This window comes from Sus scrofa, chromosome 13 (genome assembly GCF_000003025.6).
Source record: "Sus scrofa isolate TJ Tabasco breed Duroc chromosome 13, Sscrofa11.1, whole genome shotgun sequence".
NCBI lineage: Eukaryota > Metazoa > Chordata > Mammalia > Artiodactyla > Suidae > Sus > Sus scrofa.
In genome coordinates this window covers 77,295,837-77,315,088 of record NC_010455.5, presented here as the reverse complement: position 1 = coordinate 77,315,088, position 19,252 = coordinate 77,295,837, and the positions used below count along the sequence as shown (strand labels likewise).

Below are 19,252 nucleotides of genomic sequence, written 5' to 3'. Positions count from 1 at the left end.
CTGGCGTAGGCCGGGGGCTACAGCTCCGATTCAACCCCTAGCCTGGGAATTTCCATATGCCGCGGGAGCGGCCCAAGAAATAGCAAAAAGACCAAAAAAATAAATAAATAAATATTATTTAAAAGCAAAAAAACTGAAGCCTAAGCAGATTAAGTTCTTTGCCTTAAAAGCTTATTATCTCACCTTTAGAGGAAAAAAAAATTAATTGCTGGGGAAAAAAGGGAAACAACACACAAAAACGTGTTTTCTTTCTAGTTTTGATTTTTTAGATTTCTACCACCAAAAAAATGAGATTTAAGCTCCAAAAATATCATTTGAGTTTGGGTTTTTAATAAAGCAAATAATTTTACATTAAGGCACAAATGAAATCCTTCTAGAACTTATTAAACTTGGCCATTTCAAGTTATTATTAAAACTTAGATTCCCAGGTTTCATGACTGCACAAGGCATATGGACAGGTGCAACTGGCTCGGCAATAATCAGCTCCTGGTTTATCTTCTCTTGATTCATTTACAAGGGAATATTTGCATGTTTCCTCCAAGGGCGCTGTACCTTCTTGCTGGCCAAGACATCCAGGTCACAGCAGATTCGGGCCCGGGTAGAGGAAGGCTGGATGATGTCATCCACAAACCCTGGTGAAGTACAGAAAAGGAAGTAGATCATCTGTATCCCCAGATGCTGCCACCCCCCCAATCTTGTGCTCAGTCTGGGCACCACCTTCTGAACCAACAGGGTGAGGAGGGCCCGCCAGAGGTCCTAAAAATGTCCTTGACCCCAGGAGGCCCCCTGTTCCTCTGACGGGTTCCAAACTTCTGGTCTAGCAACTTCGGCAAGAAAAGGAAAATATCACCCTCATACACACACACACACAAGACGATTTCAGCACGAAAAAAAATTAGGAAAATTTAAAATTATTTTTTAAAGATCACAACAACAATTCCTCCAACCCTGTTCGTAACTCCCTCTGTGATGTCACTTTGCTCCTCCTCCCATCAAGAGGTGGACTGTACTTCTTCACCTGGCCTTGGAACTTGCTTTGGCCAATAGAATGTGGCAAAAGTAACACTGCAACTTCCAAACCTAGCCTCAAGGCAGCCTGCAGTTTCCCCTCTCACCCTCTTGCTGCCCTCAGGACACCACATAGAGCAGTGTGACCAGCCTCCCTACAAATAAGAATCATGTGGAGAGAGAGCCCAGCCGAGAGCCAGCACCAGCCATGTGAGTGAGGCCATCCTGGACTATCCAGCCCCAGTCAGGCCACCAGATAACACAGCTGCATGACTGATCCCAGAAAAAAAAACAGCAGAAGAACCACCCGGCTCAGCTCAGACCAAAATAATGACCCTCAGAACCATGAGGGGAAAAGGAAAGCAAAAAAAGGTGACAGTTTCAAGTCACTTTGTTTTGGGGCTAAAAAAATTTATAAGCTGTGCCCACGGCATGCAGAAGTTCCCAGAGCAAGGACTGAACCTGTGCCACAGCAGTGACAATGCTGGCTCCTTAACCCGCTGCTCCACCAGGGAATTCCCACGAGGTGACTAGAACAACACTAAGAAATTTAGCCATTTCAGCAGTGCTGTTTTGATCCTGGTTACAAAGCAGCCTGCACAGACTCCTTTGTCCTTAAGTGATGACTGCCCAGGGATTAGCCCACCCTCTCCAGTCACCAGATTCAACTGGAAGGGCAAAGGCAGACTTTCTAGAGTAAAATAAGAAGTGATCCAACAAATGAACAGAGCCCCCCTCCCCACCACAGCCCCTACCTCTCACAGCTGCAGGAAAAGGGTTGGCAAACTTCTCAATGTACTCTGCCTGCGCGGCCTCCACATTCTCGTGCCCTTTGAAGATGATCTCCACGGCACCCTGTCACGAGAGGAGTCAGTGAATGTCCCTGGAGGCCCCAACTGGGGCAGGCCTCCCTCATTTGTCTTGGTAAATCAAAGTATCTGGGAGGAGTTCCCATCGTGGCTCAGTGGAAACGAACCCAACTGGTATCCATGAGGACGTGGGTTCAATACCTGGCCCCAGCGAGTGGGTTAAGGATCTTGCACTGCCGTGAGCTGTGGTGTAGGCCGCAGATGCAGCTGGGATCTCACAGCATTCCTGTGGCGCAGGCTGGCAGCTGCAGCTCCAATTTGACCCCTAACCTGGGAACCTTCATATGCCACTTGTGAGGCCCTAGAAAAAGCAAAAAAAAAAAAAAAGTGGAGTGAAGCGCCCACCTCCAGGTGCCCCGGAGTTACCTGGTTCAACCTCAACAGCTATTTTGAAGCAGGAAAGGAGGAGGGAGTAGGATAAGCAACAGAAAGTTCCCAAGAGTCACCAGGGTAAGGACTAGAGTCCAGCCTCTACAGGCTAATAAAAAGCAGGAGCTCTGGGGCCCTCGCTGGGAGATGGGATGGGTTGGGGGAAACATCCAGTCCACCCAAAGGCTAGTTCAGCTGACTCAGCCATTCCTTTTTTTTTTTGGCCACACCCATGGCAAGGGAAAGTTCCTGGACCAGGGATCAAACCTATGCCACAGCAGTGAGAATAATGGATCCTCAAACCACTGAGCCACCAGGAAACCCTCCCCTCTCCCCCTTCTTACATCTCACAGCCCCTCCCACCTGGGCACAAAGATGCCAGCACGTGCCTGAGAGAGCGTGAGACAGGAGGCAAGCTGTCCCTGGCCCAGAATAGGGTGTGCCAGGGTCTAGACCCAAACTCCCTGAAGTTGATCCAACATTTCCCTGGACCCGGGAAAGGGAAAGCTAGAGGGCTCACCTTTGCTCCCATGACGGCAATCTCTGCTGTGGGCCAGGCGTAGTTGGTGTCACCACAAAGGTGCTTGGAGCTCATGACATCATAGGCTCCACCATAGGCCTAGAACAGTCCCAAATGCTAAATGTTAGAGCCTGAGTCAAGCAGATCACATCCCTATAAGACCCCAGGAAGCCAAGTGAAATGAGGACAAAAAGCAAGAACTGCCCTCTTAAGCTCCTGAAGGCCCAGGTCCATGAGGAGCAACAAGGGCACCGCACACAGGCCTTTCACAGGTACATTCATTGATCCTCCTGGCTTTTTCCCACTGTGGCTTTCAGTCCCAAGATGCCCATTGACATCTCTGCAGGGCATGTCCACAAGGCTAGAGATGCTGTCAGGACAGCTTTTTAAGGGGAGCAAGCCCTGCTGAAACTCCCAGCCAGACCTCCAACCACGGTGCTGGTGCTGGGAGTGAGCGGCCTCGGCCTGCAGCCTGAATTCCTCACCTTCCTGGTGATGACTGTGATTTTGGGCACAGTTGCCTCGGCGAACGCATAGAGCAGCTTGGCGCCATGCCGGATGATGCCCCCGTATTCCTGCGCTGTGCCTAGGTCACAATGAAGAGGTACTGGCTACCCACCAAAGTCCTCACGAGGTCTGCCTGCCACTCGCAGCCGTGAGGTCTTCCCCTCTCCCCAGCTTCCAGACACCCAGAATATGGAGAAGTCACAAATCCTGGGGCAATTCTGCAAGATCTCCAAAGAAAGTGGGAGCCTCGCTGGGGAAAACCATCTCTCCTGGGCCCACCTCTGTCAATGACTTACCAGGCAGAAAGCCAGGGACATCAACGAAAGTGATGAGTGGAATGTTAAATGCATCACAGAATCGGACAAAACGAGCCCCTTTCACAGATGAATTAATATCCAAGCATCCTAGAAAGACAAAGACCATCCATGCTGAGTCTCTGGGCAATTCCCAGTTCCCCCCACCCTGGGAATATGCCCTCAGCAACCATTCAGAGCTGATTTCTGCAGAGGTACCCAAGATTCCTCCTCAGAGAACAATAAGGGATCCTCACACTCAGGAAAAAACAGAGGAGACAGAATAAACCACCACCAACTGGCCCAGAGTGGCCTCAGCCCTCAGGGCCTGGGGTCTCTCGCAATGCAGGCAGCAGTCTCTGTCTTACAATTGAAGGGCTGCTCCCCTGACGCACAGCCTGCCTCGCCGCTGGAGCCAGGAGTGGGAGGTGTGTGGTTAGACAGTCCCTGAGGCCTGGAATCAGATTCTGGCTCCACCCACTACAGCTACATGTTGGAGAATTACTTTCTGAGCCACAATTCTCTACCTGAAAAGTAGGGATGTCACTCCCTCCTACCACAGTTAAAAAGATCAAAGGAGATGCTGCCCATAAAATGGCACAAAATAAGAGCCCAATTACTAGCAAACCCCCTCTCCTAGAACAGTGTTCACAGTATTCTATGAGGCTAGCATTACCCTCGTACCAAAACAAGGACATTACAAGAGAATGCAGACCAAAATCCCTCATAAACATTTATGCAAAAAGTGCTAAAATATTACCAAGTCAAATACAGCAATATATCAAGACATTGCTGCATCATGACCAAGCACAGTTTAACTAAGAATTCAGAGTTGATCTAACCTATGAAAAGTAGTAAAAATTTTTTTGTTGTCTTTTGTCCTCTTAGGGCTGCACCCCCGGCATATGGAGGTTCCCAGGCTAGGGGTCTAATCGGAGCTACAGCCGCCAGCCTACACCAGAGCCACAGCAACGCGGGATCTGAGCCACGTCTGCAACCTACACCACAGTTCATGGCAATGCCAGATCCTCAACCCACTGAGCGAGGCCAGGAATCAAACTGGCAACCTCATGGTTCCTAGTAGGGTTCGTTAACCACTGAGCCATGACGGGAACTCCCAAAAGTAGTAAAATTATTAAAGGAGAAAAACTGTATGGTCATCTCAAAAAAACAGAAAAGCTGAGAAAACATTCATAATTAAAAACTAGCAGTAAACTAGGAGAACAATGGAACTTCCATTAGCTGACTAAGAGTTTCTACAGGAGTTCCCTTGTGGCACAGAGGTTAAGGATCCAGCATTATCACTACAGTGGCTCCGGTTACTGCAGTGGTGTGGGTTCAAACCCTGGCACAGGAACTTCTGCATGCTGCAGACAAGGCAACAACAACAACAAAAAAAGCATCTATAAAAAACGTATATACTCATGGATTAGAAGAATAAATCCCCAGGTTAATCTATATCAGTGCTGTCCAAAAGAACTTTCTATGATGATGGCAATGTTCTCTAGCTATTTGTCAGCACAGTAGCCACTACTCACACGTGGATACTGAGTACTTGGAATATGACTGGTAAACATGAGAGACTAGGCTTCTACTTGTATTTAATCTTAATTATTTATTTCTCCTATTTAAATTATTTTAGATTTTAAGTTTAATGGCTGGCATGGCAAATCCATATTTTCAAGAAATTCCTATCAAAATCACAGGAAATTCTTTGGTAGAAACTGATAGGCAGATGCTAAAATTCACCCAAAAAAGAATAAGAGTTCCCATCGTGGCGCTGCAGAAATGAATCCAACTGGGAACCATGAGGTTGCGGGTTTGATTCCTGGCCTTGCTCAGTGGGTTAAGGATTCAGCATTGCTGTGGCTGTGGTATAGGCTGGCAGCTGTAGCTCCAATTTGACCCCTGGCCTGGGAACCTCCATACGCCATAGGTGCAGCCCTAGAAAGACAAAAAAAAAAAAAAAAAGACTGAATAGTCAAAACAATACTAAAAGGGGAGTGGGGGGCAAAATCAGAAAATTCACCCTAGCCGACTTGAAGACTCTCAAAGCAGACTTTCTCTTTTTTGGAGAGGACAATTCCTTGTTGTGGAGGTTTGACTTCTGCGTGTAGGATATGCAGCAGCATATCTGGCCTCTACTCACTAGATGCCAGGAGCACCCCTCCACCCCTCACCTCCACTGGGACAACCAAAACTATTTCCAACACGACCAAATGTTCCCAGGATACTGACATTGCCCCTGGTAGGGAATCACCAAGAAGTATAAAGCTAGAGTAAACACGGTAGTATGCAAAGGTACAAAGATAAGCAAAAACAATGAAACAGAATAGACTGTGAAGAAATGGATGCATACAACTGACTTTAGACCAGGCACCAAAGTAATTCAATGTGGCAACAAGTCTCTTTAACAAATGGTGAAGGAACAACTAAATATCCACATGGGAAAAAAAAATGGAAGTAGACTCTTGTTTCACTCTATGATGTACACACAAAAATTAACAGACCTTCACATAACCTACAATGTTCAATAAGATAATACAGGACTATCTTTAAAACCTTGTAGTTGGCCAAAACTTCTTGAATAGGACACAAAAAGCTCTAAGCAGAAGTAAAAACACTGCTAAATGGGACATTACCAATCTTTTTAAATAATATGAGTCAAAGAGACACCAAAAATTAAAGGAATAAACATATCATGGACCATGAAAAAAGTATTTTTAAATGCACATATCTGAAAAAGACTCAAAACAAAACCCATCCAAATGAGCTCAGAAAAAGCTGTGCATTTTATTGTGTGTAAATGACAACACAATAAGAGAAAAATGTTTTATATATCTCCCCTCTCTCTCTATTCAAATCTATGTTAAAGACCTGAAATAAAGAATGTATGCAAAAATTCCCAACATTTTAGCCAGTTGAACCCAGTAACACATAAAAAAGATCATACACCATGACCAAGTGGGATTCATCCCAAGTTCACAAGGATGGTTCAACATATGCAAATCAATCAGTGTCACATACCACATTAACAAAAAGTCAAAAACCACATGATCATATCAATAGATGCGGAAAAAGCATTGGACAAAATCCAATAGGCATTCATGATAAAAACTCTTACCAAAGTGGGTATACCAAAGTGGGTATATCTTAACATAGTAAGCAATTTATGACAAACCTACAGCCAATATAATACTCAACAGGGAAAAGCTGAAAGACTCCTCACTAAAATATGGAACAAGACAAGGATGCCCATTCTCACCACTTTTATACAACATAGCACTGGAAGCCTAGCCACAGCAGTCAGACCAACAAAAGAAATAAAAGGTATCCAAATTGAAAGAGAAGCAGCAAAATTGTCACTCTGTGAAGATAACATGATACTAGATAAAGAAAACCCGAAGGACTCCACACACAAACTACTCGAACTGATCAATGAATTCAGGAAAGCAGCAGGATACAAGATTAACACTCAGAAATTGGTGGCATTTCTGTTTACTAGCAATGAAATATTAGAAAAGGAATATAAAAATACAATATCTTTTAAAATTGCACCCTCAAAAATTAAATACCTGGGAATAAACCTGACCAAGGAGGTAAAAGACTAATATGCTAAGAACTATAAAACATTAATCAAGGAAATTAAAGAGGATTCAAAGAAATGGAAAGATATTCCATGGTCCAGGTTGGAAAAATTAGTATCGTTAAAATGGTCATACTACCCAAAGCAATCTACAGATTCAATGCAATCTCTATCAAATTACCCATGACATTTTTCATAGAACTGAAACAATCCAAAAATGTATATGGAAGCATAAAAGATTCAGAATTGCCAAAGCAATCCTGAGGAACAAAAACCAAGCAGAAGGCATAACTCTCCTAGACTCCAGACAATATTACAAAGCTACAGTAATCAAGACAGTGTGGTACAGGTACAAAAACAGACATACAGAACAATGGAACAGCGAGCCCAGAAATAAACCCTGACACCTACTATCCATTAATCTTCAACAAAGGAGGCAAGAATATAAATTGGGGAAAAGTGTCTCTTCAGCAAGTGGTGCTGGGAAAACGGGAGAGCCACATGCAAATCAATGAAACTGGAACACATCCTCTTACAATGCACAAAAATAAACTCAAAATGGCTTAAAGACTTAAACGTAAGACAAGACACCATCAAACTCCTAGAAGAGAACAGAGGCAAAACATTCTTTGACATCAACCGTACAAATGCTATCTTAGGTCAGTCTCCCAAAGCAGTAGATATAAAAACAAAAATAAACCAATGGGACCTAATTGAAATTACAAGCCTTTGCACAGCAAACAACAAACAAACAAAGACAACCTATGGAATGGGAGAAAATAGTTGGAAGTGATACACCCAACAAAGGATTAATTTCCAAAATACACGAACAACTCATACAACTCAACAGAAGAAAACAGACCCAATCCATTTCTCCCAAATAAAACAAACAGATGGCCAATAGGCCCATGAAAAAATGCTCAGCATCTCTAGTTATTAGAGAAATGCAAATCAAAACTACAATGAGGTACCACCACCTTACACCAGTCACAATGTCCATCATTAATAAGACCACAAATAACAAATGCTGGAGAGGGTATGGAGAAAAGGGAACCCTCCTACACTGTTGACAGAAATATAAACTGGTACAGCCACTACAGAAAAACAGTATGGAGGTTCCTCAGAAAACTAAATATAGAACTACCATATGACCCAGCAATCTCACTCCTGAGCATATATCCGGACAAAACTTTCATTGAGAAAGATACATACACCCCTATGGTCATTGCAGCACTATTCACAATAGCCAAGACATGGAAACAACCTAAATGTCCATCGACAGACAAATGGATTAAGAAGATATGGTACATATGCACAATGAAATACCACTCAGCCATAACAAGAATGAAATAATGCTATTAGCAGCAATGCGGATCCAACTATAGATTAACATATTAAGTGAAGTTAGTCAAAAAGAGAAGGACAAATATGATATCACTTACACATGAAATCTAAAATATGGCACAGATGAACTTATTCTACAAAACAGAAACAGACTCATGGGCATGCAGAACAGACTCGTGGATGCCAAGGGAGAGGTGGGAGGGAGTGGGATGAACTTAGAGTTTGGGGTCAGCAGACGCAAACTATTACATTTAGAATGGGTAAGCAATGAGATCCTGCTGTACAGCACAGGGAACTATATCCATCACTTGTGATAGAAGATGATGGAAGAGAATATGAGAAAAGAAATGTACATATATGTATTACCAGGTCACTTTGCTGTACAGCAGAAGTTGACAGAACATTACAAACCAATTACAATCAAAAAATTTTTGTAAAAGAATGTGAGTGATGAGTCCTGGGATGAAGACAATTCTAAATGAAGAAACTGCAAAAAGTACAAAGAGGGTAGAATAAAAATCAAAATGAAGAAAAATATGAGCAATGACAATGAAAATAAGATAAAATCACTGCAGAAGTGAACAGTTGGAAATACAAAACCGTGGCCCTGAGCAGCCAAGAGTGGGTCCCAGGTCCAGGACTCAGCCTCATCATCTTAGGCCCCAATCCTAGGCCTGTAGGGTAACTAGCCCCAGCTAATTCCTACAAGGAAGAAATGAGAATCAGAAAAGAAGGCTCCTGAGACTCTGAAGCTGCCTTTTAGACACTCCCTAAACATCGCAAAAAATTGCCAAGTCAAGAAAAAGGGAAGGAGTTCCCGTCATGGCGCAGTGGTTAACGAATCCAACTAAGAACCATGAGGTTGTAGGTTCGGTCCCGGCCCTTGCTCAGTGGGTTAACATCCGGCGTTACCGTGAGCTGTGGTGTAGGTTGCAGACGTGGCTCAGATCCCGCGTTGCTGTGGCTCTGGCATAGGCCCGTGGCTACAGCTCCAATTCAACCCCTAGCCTGGGAACCTCCATATGCCGCGGGAGCGGCCCAAAGAAATAGCAAAAAGACCAAAAAAAAAAAAAAAAAAGAAAAAAGAAAGAAAGAAAGAAAAAGGGAAGCCGAGGAAACAGAATACAGCCAAGTATTTAGATTCTAGCCAGGGCTGGGGCGGGCACCTGGGATGCACATTCTAGGTATTTGTAAGTTTCCAGAATGAGCCAAGCAGTGTCTTAAAAAGGGAACTTGGGAGTTCCCTTATGTAGCAACAAGGATCTGGCGTTGTCACTGCAGTGGTCAGGGTTACTATTGTGGCATGGGTTTTGATCCCCAGCCTGGGAACGTCCACATGGTGCAGCCAAAAAAAGGGGAGGGTGATGCCTGTGAAAGTGCACCCGTGCTGGAGGGTGCCAGAACCTGCAATTATAGTCGAGGAACAAGAAATATTTTTGAGCAGACACAGGAAATCATGAGAGGTCCATGTCAGGGACAGACACAGCAAAGAGGAGGCACTAAAGAGACACATGAACAGCTGAGAAGTTACTGTAGGAACAAAATATGCACTTTCAGTATCTGTAAATCCCTAACTTTAAACACTACTTCTAAACGACAAAACGGTGGAACAGGCAGCTAGCTAGCTCCAAGAACCCATCCTCAAACAGAAACATCAAAACACAAGCAGAAACTGTCAGAACCAACTTTGTCAAAAATCGGGAACAGGCAAAAGTTGCAACAATTAAGTAAAAGCTGAAATCAGGAAAAGGCAACTTAGAAACTGTAGAAAAGCTTTGTAGTGTTCTGAATTACACTTGCCCTCCATCGTTTCTGGTTCTATAGGAAGCAAAGCAGACCTCAGTCACAAACAACATGTAGGTCTGTTATAACTTGTCTGGGAACTACATGAAAGACAAATACAAAGCTTTCATCTCTTTACCAAAATCAGAACTCACCCATGCAAGAAAAGTGGCAGGCATTGCTCAAAAACGCTGTAAGGCAAAAGAACCACCTACAGACATCTGGGGCAAAAGATCATGGTTAAGATCACCTAAGGCCTGAGAAGAAAAAAACAGGGAGTGAGGGGGTTTGGAGGGGAAATGACAGCACTCAAGAGCACCTGTGTATACAAAAGACTTCATTTTTTTTTTCTGCTTTTTAGTGCCACTCCTGTGAGACATGGAGGTTCCCAGGCGAGGGGTCTAATCAGGGCTGTAGCTGCTGGCCTGCACCACAGCCATGGCAAGGCAGGATCTGAGCCGTGTCTGCAACCTACACCACAGCTCATAGCGACACCAGATCCTTAACCCACTGAGCAAAGCCAGGGATTGAACCTGAGGCTTCAAGGATGCTAGTCAGATTCATTAACCTCTGAGCCACGATGAGAACTCCCAAAGGACTTCAGAAAGACAGGTATGCCTAGAGTCAGACGCATGCTCAGAAAAGACCTGAGAAAGGAAATTAGAAAATACCTTGAGATGAATGAAAATGAAAATATAACATTACAAAACAAAAGACTTGAGAAGACCTTAGGCTTTAACCTTGAGCTAATCTCTAAACTCAGTTTAAGTCTGGATAAGTATTGAAAGAGAGCTTCAGTACAGACCCAATTTGCAAAGACCAGAAGGTGCTTGCTTGCTTTTTTTTTTTTTTTTTTTTTTTTTGTCTTTTTGCTATTTCTTGGGCCGCTCCCGTGGCATATGGAGGTTCCCAGGCTAGGGGTCAAATCAGAGCTATAGGCACTGGCCTACGCCAGAGCCAAAGCAACGCAGGATCTGAGCCGCGTCTGCAACCTACACCACAGCTCACGGCAATGCCAGATCCTTAACCCACTGAGCAAGGCCAGGGATCGAACCCGCAACCTCGTGGTTCCTAGTCGGATTCGTTAACCACTGTGCCACGACGGGAACTCCAGGTGTTTTCTTATCTGTCTGTTTTAGCACTGGTGTTCAAGGTAATCTCTGTCAAAATACTAGCTGGACACAAGCTAACAAATACAACAAGGAATATAGCCTCTGCAAAAATAGTGGGGAAAAGTCACTGGACAAATGGACTATACATCATGCAACAATCAAAAACAAAAAAAAATTCTGCAAAAAGATAATATGATTTCCAGAATCACATTGTGATATTTAAATATTCAGTTTTCAGCAAAAAATAACAAAGCATACAAAGAGTAAAGTACAGCCATTCAAATGAACAAAATAAATTAAAAGAACCCATCTCTGAGGAAACCCAGACAATGATCTTACTAAACAAAAACTTTAAAACAACTGTCTTAAATATGCTCAAAGAGATAAAGGAAACCATGAAGAACTAAAAATCAGGACAACAATGTATAAACAAAATGAGATTGTCAATAAGAGATAGAGAAGATAAAAAGGAACCAAACAAATTCTAGGGCTGAGACGTACAATAGTTGAAAAGGAAAATTTACTACAGGGGTTCAACAACAGACTAAGCAGACAGGAAGAAGGATCAGGAAACTTGAAAATAAGAAAACTTAAATTACCCAGTCTGAGGAGCAGAAAGAAAAGAAAAAAATGAAGTGAATAGAGACTTAAGAACCTATGGATATCATCGTAGCATCACCTGCATATACAGCATGGCAATACCAGAAGGAAGAAAGGGGGTGGGGGAGGGACAGAGAGATTATTCGAAGAAAGAATATCCAAAAACTTCTCAAATTTGGGATAAGATGTGAAGCTACAAATCCCAGAAACTATAAGGATAAACACATACACACCCACACTGAGACACATTATATTCAAATTATTAAAAGACAAAGACAGAATCTTAAAAGTAGCAAGAGAGAAGTGACACATCACAAAGATCTTCATTAAGATGAGCAATTGATTTCTTAACAGAAACTATGGAGGCCAGAAGACAATGGGATAAATATTTAAAGTGCTGACAGTTTTTCTAATCTTAGTTCTACTTTTAATTTTTTGAGAAACCTCCATACAGTCTTCCATGGTGATTGTGTCAGTTTACATTCCCATGAACAGTGTATGAGGGATCCATTTTCTCCATATCCTCACCAACATTTGCTATTTGTGTTCTTTTTGATGAAAGTCTTTCTGCCAGGTGTGAAGTAATATTTCACTGAGGTTTTGATTTGTATTTCCCTGACAGTTGGCAATGTTGAGCACCTTTTTGTGTGCCTGTTGGCCATCTGCATTTCTTCTTTGGAAAAATATTTATTCATTCAGTTCTTCTGCCCCAGTAATTCCATTGCTGGGTATATATCAGGAAAAAAAAAAAAAAAAAACACTAATTTAAAAAGATACATGCAAAAAAAGATACTTGTACTCCAATGTTCATTGCAGCATCATTTCCAATTTCCAACATATGAAAACAACCTAAGTGTCCATCAAAAGATGACTGGATAAAGATTTGGTATTTGAATACAATGGAACACTACTCAGCCATAAAAAGAATGAAACTGTGCCTTTTGCAGCAACATGGATGGATTTGAAGGGCACTATGATAAGTGAAATAAGTCAGAGAAAGACAAATATTGTATCTCATCACTTATTCATGGAATATAATGGGAAGAATGGGGAAGGGCAGGGTAGGGGTAGGAGGGCAAGAGGTACAAATGGCTAGTTATCTATAAAATAAGATACAAATCCCACAGAATGGGAGAAAAATATTTGCAAATGAAGCAACTGACAAAGGATTCATCTCCAAAATATACAAACACCTCCTACAGCTCAATATAAAAAAAAAAATCAAAAATGGGCAGAAGATCTAAACAGTCAATTCTCCAAAGACAAACAGATGGCCAAAAAAACACATGAAAAGATGTTCAACATCACTCATTATTAGAGAAATGTAAATCAAAACCACTATAAGGTACCACCTTACACCAGCCAGAATGGCCATCATCCAAAAGTCTACAAATAATAAATTCTGGAGAGGGTGTCGAGAAAAGGAAAACCCATTACACTGTTGGTGGGATTATAAATTGGTGCAACCACTCTGGAAAACAGTATGGAGGTTCCTCAGAAAACTAAACATAGAACTACCATTTGATCCAGCAATCTCACTCCTAGGCATCTATCCAGAGAAAACCACAACTCGAAAAGACAAATGTACTCCAATGTTCATTGCAGCACTATTTGCAATAGCCAAGACAACCTAAATGTCCATTGACAGAGGATTGGATCAAGAAGATGTGGTCCATACACACAATGGAATATTACTCAGCCACTAAAAGGAATGAAATAACAGCATTTTTAGCAACATGGGTGGACCTAGAAATTATCATGCTAAGTGAAGTCAATCAGACAATTAGACACCAATGACATCAAATGCTCTCTCTTACACGTGGAATCTGAAAAAAGGACACAATTAACTTCTTTACAGAACAGATCCTGACTCACAAACTTTGAAAAACTTATTGTTTCCAAAGGAAAGAGGTTAGGGGGTGGGGGCATGCTGGGGATTTGGGATGGAAATGTTATCTCATTATACAATTATAAATATAATAAATTCATTGAGTAATATAAAAAAAAGATACAAAGATATACTGTACATCGTGGAGAATATAGCCATTATTTTATAATAACTATAAATGAAATATAATCTTTAAATTTTTTGAATCACTATATTTTACACCTGTAACTTATGTCATATTATACAGCAACTATACTTCAATAAAAAAATTTTAAATAAAAAAATAAAGTGCTGAAAGAATAAAACTCAACCACAACTCTATACTTAGCAAACTGTCCTTCAAAAATGAGGGGAAAAATAAGACATTGCCAGATAAATAAAAGCTGAGGAACAATGATTAACGTAGCCCACCAGGTTGAAATGAAAGGATAATAGACTTCTGGATTAAGATGGCAGAATAGAAGGACTGGAGCTCAATTTCTCTCCCAAAAACAACAAAATTCACAACTAAAGGCTGAGCCCAAATGGACTGGAAACCTTAAAAAAGATATCATACTTCAGAAGAAAAAGAAGAGGCCACATCAAGAGACAGGAGGGGCGATTTTACAATATAAGCAACCCTATACCTCCCAGGTGGGAAGTTCCACAGGCTGGAAACTAACTGGTTCACAGAGACTCACCTACAGGAGTGAGAGTTCTGAGCCACACATCAAACCCTCACATGCTGGGATCTGGCAGGGAGAGAAAGAGCCCCTGGAGCATCTGGCATTGAAGGGCAATAGGGCTTGTGCGCAGGAGCTCCCCAGGACTGGGGAAAATGGAGACCCCATTCTTAAAAGGCACACACGGACTTTCATGTGCACTGGGTCCCAGGGCAGAGCGAGGTCTCCATAGGAATCTGGGTCAAACCTGACTGCAGTTCTTGGAGGACATCCTGGGAAAACAGAGGTGAATGTGGCTTGTTGTGAGGGAGGGACATTGAAGGCAAAGCTCTCAGGATTATTCAGCAGCTGCCTTTCTCTGGAGGTGGCCATTTTGGGAAAATCTGGCCCCACCCATCAGTCAGCACTGAGATGCCCCAGGGCAAACAACAATCCACCCATCAGTAAACAGGCTACCTAAAGACCCCTCAGGCACACAGATGCCTCTAATCCCATCCAGAGAGACTAGCCCCACCCACCAGAGGGATTAGAATCAGCTCCACCTACCAGTGAGCAGGCATCAGCCCCTCTCCTCAGGAATCCTACAGCAAGCCCCCACACCAACTTCAGCTACAAAAGGGCAGACACCAGAAGTAAGAGAGGCTACAACTCTACTATCTGTAAAAAAGTCACCACACCAAAAACCTATAAAAATGAAAAGACAGAGAACTACAACTCACATGAGGGAGAAAGGAAAAACCCCAGAAAATCAGCTAAGTGATCAGGAGATTCTCAGCCTCCAGGAAAAAGACTTTTTAGACTGTTGATGCTGAAGATGATGCAAGACATTGGAGATAAACTGGAGGCAAAGATGGATAACTTACAGGAAACACTCAGCAAAGAGATACAAGATATAAAACTTAAACAAGAAGAGATGCAAAATACAATAACTGAAATAAAAAATTCACTAGAAGCAGCTAACAGCACAATACAGGACGCAGAAGAACGAATAAGCGAGGTGGGGGACAGATTAGTGGAAATTACGAATGCAGAACAGAAAAGAGAAAAAAGATTGAAAACAAAGGAAGAGAGTCTCAGAGAACTCTGGAACAACATTAATCGCACCAACATCCGTATTATAGGGGTGCCAGAAGGAGAAGAGAGAGAAAGGGGGACAGAAAAAATATTCCAAGAGATAATAGCCGAAAACTTCCCTAACATGGGAAAGGAACCACTCACTCAAATCCAGTAAGCACAATGAGTAGCATATAAAATAAACCCAAGGAGGAACACCCCGAGATGCATATTAATCAAACTGACCAAAATTAAAGAGAAAATCTTGAAAGCAGCTAGGGAAAAGAAACATAACATACAAGGGATCCCCAATAAGGTTGTCAGCAGGTTTTTCAGCAAAAACCCTGCAGGCCAGAAGGGATGAAAGGAAAAAACCTCCAACCAAGATTACTCTACCCAGCAAGGCTCTCATTCAGATTTGAAGAAGAAATCAAAACCTTCACAGATAAGCAAAAGCTGAGAAAATTCAGCAACACTAAACCAGCCTTACAACAAATACTAAAGGAATTTCTCTAGGCAGAAAAGACAAGACAGCAACAGGAAACAAAAATTCCACAAATGAGAAGGATCACCAGTAAAGGAACATATACAGTAAAGATATGAAATCATCCATGCACAATTATACCACCAAAATCAGAAATCATAAGAAGAGGTGGTACAAATGCAGGATACTGGAGACGAACTTGCAATTAAGAGAACAACAACTTAAAACAATCTCATATACATATAGACTCTTATATCAAAACTTCAGAATAACTGCAAACCAAAAATCTACACTTGATACACAAACAAGGAATCTCTGGAGAATAAATATATCTCATAGTAAATATGTGCGTAATCCACCATGAAGAGGGTCATCTGACATCATTCTTGGAATGCTCAAGTCTCCTTAGATCTGATTCTGATTTCCTCTCCATCAAAGAGTACAATGTAAGGTCTATAATGTCTTGTTTATGACATCACCTAGAATGGTATAATGTCTTTATTGAAGAATCAATAAGATGTAACAAATTGTGAGGACATATTTATATAGTTACACTGTTTTTTAACCAATTTATGCATTTTATATTTTACTTATTTTCAGAGGGTGTATTATTTTTGTTATTCTTACCAGTTAAGTTATTCTTTTTATTATGCTTTATAAAATATTTAATAGTATATAAGGCTTTCTTCTTTACAAATTTTAGTTGCATAATATACACGATTTTAATATAATGCTAATATTTAAAGAAAAATTGAAATGTAATAGATAATACTAAATAGTAAAGATGAAAGCCACATGCAAAAACACTGATATAAACCCAAGCCTTATATCTTCCACAAAAATTAACTCAAAATGGATCCACAAACCTAAATATAAAACACATAACTATAAAATTCCTAGAAATAACATAGAAAAAATATAGGTTATCTTGGGGGTGGCAGTAACTTTTTAGATACACTACTTTCAAAGGCATGATCCATGAAAGAAATAATTAGTTAAGCTGTACTTCACTGAAACTAAGAAGTTCTGCTCTGTGAAAGATACTATTTAGAGAATAAGTAGACAACCACAGAATGGGAGAAAATATTTGGCAAACTTACAAAAGAATTTCAATCTAAAATTAAAAAGACTGCAGGATATAAAATGGAGAATCCCACACATGTGCTCTGAGGAAGATAAAACTTAAGGACTAAGAAAGTGACTTGCCTTAAATGCCTGATTTGCAGAAAACCCAATAGTACAGAATTTTTTCAGATGACAGAGGGTTGATCATGAGTTGTCTCATATCAACCTCGGGAATTTTCATGAAAGGCAGAGGAGCCAGGTCAGATTGGACTCACAAAGTGGGATGAACTGAGCTTTGTTTATGTGACTGGACTAATTATATCCAGCCAAGAAGTTTTCAAGGCTGGTCTCCATTTGCTTTTTATTTTAACTGACTCAAACTGAACTCTCCCCTCTTGACATTTCCTGCCCACAAATAAAACCTGCCCCACCAGACTCACCTGAAACTTGTAACAGGTTTGCTTGTCTGCTATTCTTGTCTTTTGTTTTTGGTCTTTTTAGGGCCACAGCCGCAGCATATGGAGGCTCCCAGGCTGGGGGTCCATTGGGAGCTGTTGCTACTGGCCTATGCCACAGCCACAGCAATGCCAGATCCAAGCAGCGTCTGAGACCTACACCACAGCTCACAGCAACCCCAGATCCTTAACCCACTGAGCGAGGCCAGGGATCAAACCCGCAAACTCATGGTCCCTAGTCGGATTCTTTTTCGCTGCACCACGATGGGAACTCCTCCTCTGCTTTTCTTAAACTAATATTTTTGGGCTTGCCGTAATACATCTCTTTATTTAGGTTTTATTTTTTTAGTAAAACCACCGAATTAAAAAAATGGGTGGGGTTACCACCGTGGCACAGGTTAAGGACCTGGCATTGCCTCTGCAACAGTGTAGGTTCAATACCCAGCCCCAAACAGTGAGTTAAGGCTCCAGCACTGCCACAGCTTTGGCCTGGGAACATCCATATGCTATGGGTGTAATAAAAAAAAGTTGGGGGGAGGGGCAAAAGCAAGAGTTCCCTGATGGCCTAGTGGTTTAGGATTTGGTGTTGTCATTGCTGTGGCTCAATTCCATCCCTGGACCAGAAACTTTTGTGTGCTACAGCCATGGCCCAAAAAAAAAGGAGGGGGCAAAAGACCTGAATAGATACCTCACCAAAGAAAACACATGGCAAATAAACACATGAAAAGATGCTCCACATCATGTCATCAGGGAAATGCAAATTAAAATGAGATAACACTCATTTTAAAGAACTAACAGAACGGCCAAAATTCAGAACACTGACAACACAGAGTGCTGATAAGGATGTGGAGCAATAGGAACTAGTCTTTACTGCTAGTGGGGATTCAAATAAGTACAGCCATTCTGGCCAGTTTGGCAGTTTCTTACAAACCAAACAAATTCTTTTTTTCTTTATGGCCACACCTATGGCATATAGAAGTTCCCAGGCTAGGGTTCAAATCAGAGCTGCAGCTGCAGGCCTATGCCACAGCCACGGCAACATCAGATCCGAGCCATATCTGCTAACTACACCACAGCTTGTGGCAATGCCAGATCCTTAACCCAATGAGCAAAGCATAGTCCGAACCCACATCCTCACGGACCATGTTGGGTTCTTCACCTGCTGAGCCACAACAGAAACTCCCAGATTCTTACTATTCAAGCCAGCCATCATGCTCCTCAGTATTTATCCAAATGAGTTGAAAACCTATGTCCACACAAAAACTTGCACAAATGTTTTTTAGCAACTTTATTCCTAACCGCCAAAACTTAAACAAAGCCAAGATGTCCTTCGGTAGGTAAAAAGATAAATGAACTGTGGTATATCCAATGTAATATTAACACTAAAAAGACCAGAGCTACCAAGCTATGAAAAGCCCTGGAGGAAAACCTGAATCACAGAGCCTGATATATAGTGTTATCAGACCATCTTCTTCCATATATGTAATGTAAGTGGAAGAAGCTGATCTGAAAAGGCTACATACCATCTGATTCCAACCGTACATTTTGGACAGTGGTTGCCCAAGGTTACCAGTTATCAGGGTTAGGGAGAAGGGAGTGATCAATAGGCAGAACACAGAGGATAATTTTTAGGGCAAGTGAAACCATCTTGTATC

General features: G+C 41.8%; 1 protein-coding gene across 1 annotated transcript in view; it reads right to left on the bottom strand.

The window, feature by feature from the left end:
* PCCB (propionyl-CoA carboxylase beta subunit) overlaps positions 310-19,252 on the bottom strand; it is a 97,299-nt gene continuing 78,356 nt past the window's right edge. Inside the window, 5 exon segments of the mRNA NM_213901.1 lie at positions 310-632; positions 1,764-1,863; positions 2,767-2,865; positions 3,252-3,352; positions 3,570-3,677. Coding sequence (NP_999066.1) covers positions 511-632; positions 1,764-1,863; positions 2,767-2,865; positions 3,252-3,352; positions 3,570-3,677 — 530 coding nt within the window. The 3' untranslated portion in view covers positions 310-510.